Source organism: Lupinus angustifolius, chromosome LG06 (genome assembly GCF_001865875.1).
Source record: "Lupinus angustifolius cultivar Tanjil chromosome LG06, LupAngTanjil_v1.0, whole genome shotgun sequence".
NCBI classification, from domain to species: Eukaryota; Viridiplantae; Streptophyta; class Magnoliopsida; order Fabales; family Fabaceae; genus Lupinus; species Lupinus angustifolius.
The window spans coordinates 21,171,146-21,177,969 of record NC_032014.1 but is presented as its reverse complement, the minus strand read 5'-3'; the positions used below and the strand labels follow the sequence as shown (position 1 = coordinate 21,177,969).

At 28.5% G+C, this 6,824-nt stretch overlaps 1 protein-coding gene across 1 annotated transcript; it reads left to right on the top strand.

Moving 5' to 3' along the window:
- Positions 1,406-2,061, top strand: LOC109350882. The gene has a single exon (XM_019592191.1). It carries the CDS (start codon positions 1,556-1,558, stop codon positions 1,880-1,882), a length of 327 nt encoding a protein of 108 aa, XP_019447736.1. The 5' UTR covers positions 1,406-1,555; the 3' UTR covers positions 1,883-2,061.

Here is a 6,824-nt window from a genome sequence, read left to right as displayed (position 1 = left end):
GTTTTAATCACATTATATATTAATATAATGGAGTATAATAAATAAATGTAATCCCTTGAAGAACCGGGCAATGTTGGACCGCCTGGATCTCACTCTGAGTCCAGTATCATAAGAAGGCACAAGAGAGATATAAAACTACCTCCTAAGTTTAAAGATTATCTTATGTAATTAGGAGAAAATTATAATAAGATTATATTTTGTTAATTTTAGATTTAATTTCCAAATAACTGTATTAAGATTATATTTCATCAATCCATATATTAGATTTCAATTACCATTTAAGTAATGTTAACCCTCATTTAAATGACATCAATAAAAATTACACTTTTTATCATTCTTAGTTTTCCTTTAGTATATTAGAATTATTCACTATTAGGGTATCACCCTAACACATCATCAGCTTTTTTTCTCCAATTTTATCAAATCTCAAACTCAAAACATCCTTCAACATTTTCACTTGTACTTAATGTAAAAATATTCAATAGGAAAATAAGGATGGAAATGAAATATAATAAGATTTGAAAATAATGATAGAGCACTCTATTCTCAATACTCTTTTTATGAAGATGGTATAATTAGATCCACTTTATTAACATACCAAAATATGAGGGTACTCACTTTTTGTTCCTTTGGACTCAATTTTAATTTTTAGTTTTCATAGGAAAGACTTGTGTGCAAAGCTTATGATTTTTTTTATTTAATAATTTCCTTACCATTTTTAAATGTAATAAAAAAATTCACATAATTTTATTAATTATTTTACTTGTAAAGTTATTTTTTACTATTTTTAAATGTTAAAAACTTTAAAATTTAAACCTTTTGCATGTGTCTCTTGAAGTGCATGAGAGTTTCTCTTTTTTTTTATTGTTTTCTTTGAGATACATGGTAGTTAGATGGTAAATGTTTTCATCCGGATGTTTTCCTCTTTTTTCCATCTTCCATTTCTTACATCACCATCTTTCTTTCTTCATTTTCATCAAATCTCAAACTCAAATATCCTTCAACCTTTTTACATATAGAACTTTTCTAATATTTTTTTTCTTCATTTAGTCACTCATTTTACTCATTGTCATAAGTTAACATTTTCTCTACTTTTCTTACAACTTATTCATATTTAATTTTTTATTCCTACAATAATATTCTTGATATTATTCGGTTTTATCATTTCAAATTGTTCAATCTAAATTATTTTTTATTTTATATATTTATACTATACTAATTTAATTTTAATAAAAACAATACAGAGTAATGAATACGAACACACCGAAATAGGACTAATATTAGGTGAAACCAAAGCAAATCACATGCAATGACTAGGAAACATCCACCATGCTACGTACAATAAAATAAGTCTGACTCATTCTCTTGTCACTTCTTTAATCTTCTCTCTATATAACACCCAAAAACCTCCTCTCCCATCTCCTCTCTCTATATTTTTCACCAAAGATATCACCTGAACCTACCAATTAACCTTAGCTCTCATCCCTTTCCTCTCTCCTTTCTTCTCTCCCTCCTCCATTTCTTTTCTTCATCTATCTCCAAAAGTAGCACAAACATGGGAAACTGCTTGAAACACCAATCATACACCAAATACACCACCAACAACAAAGGCGGTGACTACAATTTCTCAGCAGCAAAGGGTGCATTTTCATCGGCCACTAGCAAAGGTGGCGCTACTTGTACTACTACTAATGGAAAAACAACGACGGAGGTGAAGATCAAGATCACAAAGAAGCAGCTGGAGGAGTTGCTTGGGAAAGTAGACATGAGGGAGTTGAGGGTAGAGCAGGTATTGGCTCAGTTGATGAACCATAGTCGTGAGTATGAGTCATTTCATAAGCCATGGAGGCCTTCTCTTCAGAGCATCCCTGAGATGAATTGAAATTTGGGTCCAAGCTAGTTTAGCTTATAATTTAAGTTTAGGGAATATAGAAAATTCGTGAAGGAGAGTATTGGCTTATTGGCTCAATCCTACTTCTTTCTTTTCATGTCATGAGTTTGTTTTGTACTTTGTAGGAAACATATTTTCCCTAGTAAAATATATTTTTATCAATTTCTCAATTTGTTTGTCCCCATGTTTTTTTATATTTCAATTTTGATGGTTTTTTATGTAAGATCATGAACAGTGTTTCATTATCTGTTACAAGTCAGACATAATATTACTTTTTTTTTTCAATTTTTTTATTTTATTTTTGGGATAATATATGATTAGTTCGGGACAGGAAATGAGACATCATTGGGCATATATAATCCTTATCCTTTTATTTGCCCCTTTCACTAATTTATATCCTTTAGATATTACCCTAATCTATTATAATCATTAGATCTTAAGTAAAATTTAAATTTCATGGATTGTAGATCAACTTGTGATTAATTATGTATATAGTATTGTAAAATTATAAAGTTAATTGCATTTCTTTCACGGTTTTTATGACGATGCAATTTTAGTGGTTTTTAATTAGATCTCCAACTTTAAACATTTGCATTATTAGTCCCTGATTCCTATTAAATTATAATACACTTCAACATTAATATCAGTAATAACATATCCTATTACAATGATAGATGTACGCCTACTAGGCACTAGCAATCTTTAACTCAAAAACTGAAAGAAAATAAAGCAAGTTCTTTGATTTGATTAACAAAATATGGACTAAAGAAAGTAATAGCACACAATTATGAATACACATCGTTTGTCCACAATTTGTGTATTATTCTCCGTCTCACTCGCTTAAATTTAGACATATAAATATTAATATATTACTTTTGTAAAATAAAATTAAAATGAATTGTTACTTTCTATTTATTAGCAAATTATAATTAATCTAGGATAGAAAAGCATAAGATTAAGGGATAGATAATCTTCCTTCCACAATTATCAAGTTCCAGGAATGAAAATCATCAAAATGAAATAAAGGAACTAAAATCACACAATCACAAAAGATATTGGGACCAAAAGGACAATTATGCTTAAATTTACAAATGCATACATAAAAACTTATAATTAATATGAAGGTTGTCAACAAAATAATGGGACATCTGATCCTTTTCATAAACTTCCCCATTGTATTTCTTTTACCAAATTGAGGCCATTGGGAAAAGATAGACCGTAATTGCAGTCCTAATGTAACTTTAGGAACCACCTTTAATTATGTGACTTTCCTTTCGATTGTCGACCGATATTTAAAACTTTGATTATTACATGTTAAAAATTAAGTGGATGTGATTACGGAGACCGTTAATCAGCCTACATTAGTAAATTGTGCTTTCTATTATGAATATATATTTCTTATCTGATACACTATTATATGTCAACGAAAATATGTCATATTAATTAAAAAAAAAATTTTTTGATTATTTTTGTTGTTTTTCTTTCATTATTATTAGTAATATTTTCACACCATCTGAGACAATTGATTTCTTTCATTCTATTATATGTTAAACTTAAGTGGATTTAATGAAGGAGAGCATTAATCCTATTTTTGGTAAATTGTGCTTTCTATTAAATGGGAGGATATCACGATGTCATGGTTGATTAATCTTCCCCCTTAAAAGAGATGTTAATCCACCGTTGTTGACTTTGAGAAACCCCTCTGGGAAAGAAAAAAAGATGTAGGATTTTTCTATAATTTGCAAGAAAACCAAAATTACCAAATACCTTTAAGCTAACAGTGAATTAATCTTGGATTCTTGGATCAAGAGTGAAGCTATCATCTTATAATTTATAAGTCATAAATTCAAATCCCCAACCCATCATGAGTGAAGCTATTATCTTATAATTTATAAGTCATAAATTCAAACCCCCTACATTTTTTCATTTCTCTTCCTTATGAGATTTTAGACGTTTCAAAATATGTATTTATGGAAATGAATCTAGAAAGGACTTCAAGTTCAGAACTATATATTATAGTTCATTTTTCGATTATTGCTCAGCTCCATCTTGTTATGGCCAAGTAGGCTCCCATATCACCCATCAATTTGAAAGGATAAATGGGGTATTTTTTGGGATTTGCTTCGACAATTTGTGACTTTTTTCACAAAATGCTTTGATTTTTCATTCATTAAATTATTTTATAATAACTCCTTTGGAATTGGAATGTTGGATTACCGACATCATATGACGTATGCTATAACATCGGTCTTTTTCTCGATTTTCTAATTCTATAAACAAATACGTTTTAAATTAATTTTAGCAGTAACTTTGTAATTTCTGAGATAAATTGTTTGTCTTATAATTCTATAATCTAACTCTATGTTCTATGAGTTCTTGTGCAAATTTATTACACGACTTTTTAATATGAAGTTTGGTAAAGGAATAAAGGAAAAGGAAAATAACTTTAAAATTATGAGTAAAATGAGAATTAACATTTCTAGGGTTCCTCAAACAATGTGATATCTCACACCGGATAAATTTTTAACCCTCCCCTTTTACTAAGACTACAAAATGTTCTTGTAAATTATAACTAATATTGGGTATATAAGCAGTGATTTTAAATCCAGAGGTTAAGCGTACTCTTTAATATAAAATATAATATAAATTTAAAATAATCAACTAGTAACTTTAAGTTCTAGATTTTTTTAATAAAAGTAATTGGAATTTATAGTCCAGGTAGATTACTTAATATTTATACTACAACTTTAAATTTTTATTTAAAAAATAAGCAAAAATTAAAGGACCTTTGTATATACTAAACAATGACTTTATATTATTATTATAATAATAATAGTTTACATTATTTTCAAATCTAGATTCAAACTCAAAATATGACAAATATTAAATCATTCAACCATTCTACTTTATGTCAAGACATTCCACTTTTTATATCAAGTCAATGTCTACTTTTATCAACCTCGTCACGTCACCATTTACACAATGTTTAATCAATCACAGCATTACAATTATTACCCATTAATTTGGAATATTAAACTAATTATTGTAAGGTTTGGGATGAAACATGGTTAAGATTATACAAAGGTTGATAAACTTAATATGTTAGTCTCATAAATACGGTACCATTCTTTTTCAACCCCTATATCTAAATGGAGACACAGTGATGTTTTAAAAATATTTTCAAAGGATCTAATCAATAATGCTTTCAAAGGCAGTAGGAAATATAATTTTTCTACACCATATTTTCAATCAATAATACTTGTTAATCCAATTTTTTTCATCCCTTATAATTCTTTTGTTTTCTCCATCTAAAAGGTCATCTAACCTTATTAAAATACTTCAGACATCATTTAGAACATTTTAACTATCTGTGCCAAGATTCCCATGTATAAAAAAACATATTTTAGTGTTATCTTATTACCAATTTCCCTTGGAATGAAGAAATTGAATAACCCAGTTCTTTTACTTCGACCAGTTAGTGGAGCTCCTGAAGTAAATCAAAAGTCATAAAAATGTCTACCACTTAGTAGTATCTCAAACCAGACTTACTTCTTTGTTCAAGTCACTTCAATTAGTTCTTTTATGTTACCGAAGATTATTTGTTTCTAACACTGTCTTATTCTCTATCTTGACCTAATTAGAATATTATGTTTTGTTTTTAAATTTTTATTATTTATGTAACAATATGTAGTTGACCCAAATATGGAATATGACATCATTTCGGGCTTTCAAATCCCATAACACTTACTCCCTCCATTATCTCCCTCTTCGGCCGAAATCTCCATGGCCTTATTGGAATGAGTTTCATTTTTATCTTCATGATTTAACATCATGAAAAACTATCCTTTCGCATTTTATTTTCAACTAACAAATTGTCCCTCTCAACTACCTCTTGCTGATGACCTATGGTGCACCATGAGAATACATCCCTAGCTCCCTATACCAAAACTATCTCTATAGGTATACAAAAGGAATAGATCTGAAAAAACACATATTCATGTATGACTTTGTATCCTTATTTTATATTATGCGTGAGAATCATGAGATTCAAGATCCTATGTTGGTATTTCACTAATCATAAAGAAATTCCAACAAGTAGTATCAGAACGTAGGTTTTGAATTTTGTGATTCTTCATTTGTGTCTTTCAAAATTTTATATGAACCGTAATTTGAATTTGACAATTTTATGTTTTCAATATCATGTTATGAAAATGAGATAAACGTAAATACTTGGGATAATGTTTCCGCTACACCACATGTATTGTGATGTCATCCTTCCTTTTATTACTGTGTGGTTTAATTATTATTATTATTATTATTATTATTATTATTATTATTATTTCTATTGGGCATGTTTGTCTTCTTTAATTATATTACCATATAATGGTTATGTGATAGGGCCTCCAACATTATTTTAAGGCCAAACCTAAATCTATTAGACCAACTTGGCTCCAAGATTGCACATAAAATAAATCTGGTTATTTCAATTTTTTATTTAACTGCTTTTAACCTTTTCTTATCTTAACTTCTAAGATCTAACCTAGTATATGGTCTAAAAGACTTGATACTTATATTTTAGGCATATTAAATTTCCAAAATTATCTTTTATTTCTATTTTTGAATTTATAGATTTTCATTCTACTTAATACATACAACAATTATCTTAACATTTTGATGTTTTCATTCTCCTCGATGCCTCCTAAAATATCCCACAAAGAACTAGAAGAATCACTTACTAATGTCTTTATGGAGAAACTTAATGGACATCAACAAGATGCTAGACATGATGCACTTACCATTACCCTCCAAAGTATTACCCATAAACTTGCTAAAATTTGTGGGAACCAACAAACTTGGAAATATGTTTTGGACCTTCTTCTTACACAAACCATCAAACAAAAATGTTTAAATTACAACTGTAAGTATCAGAGTA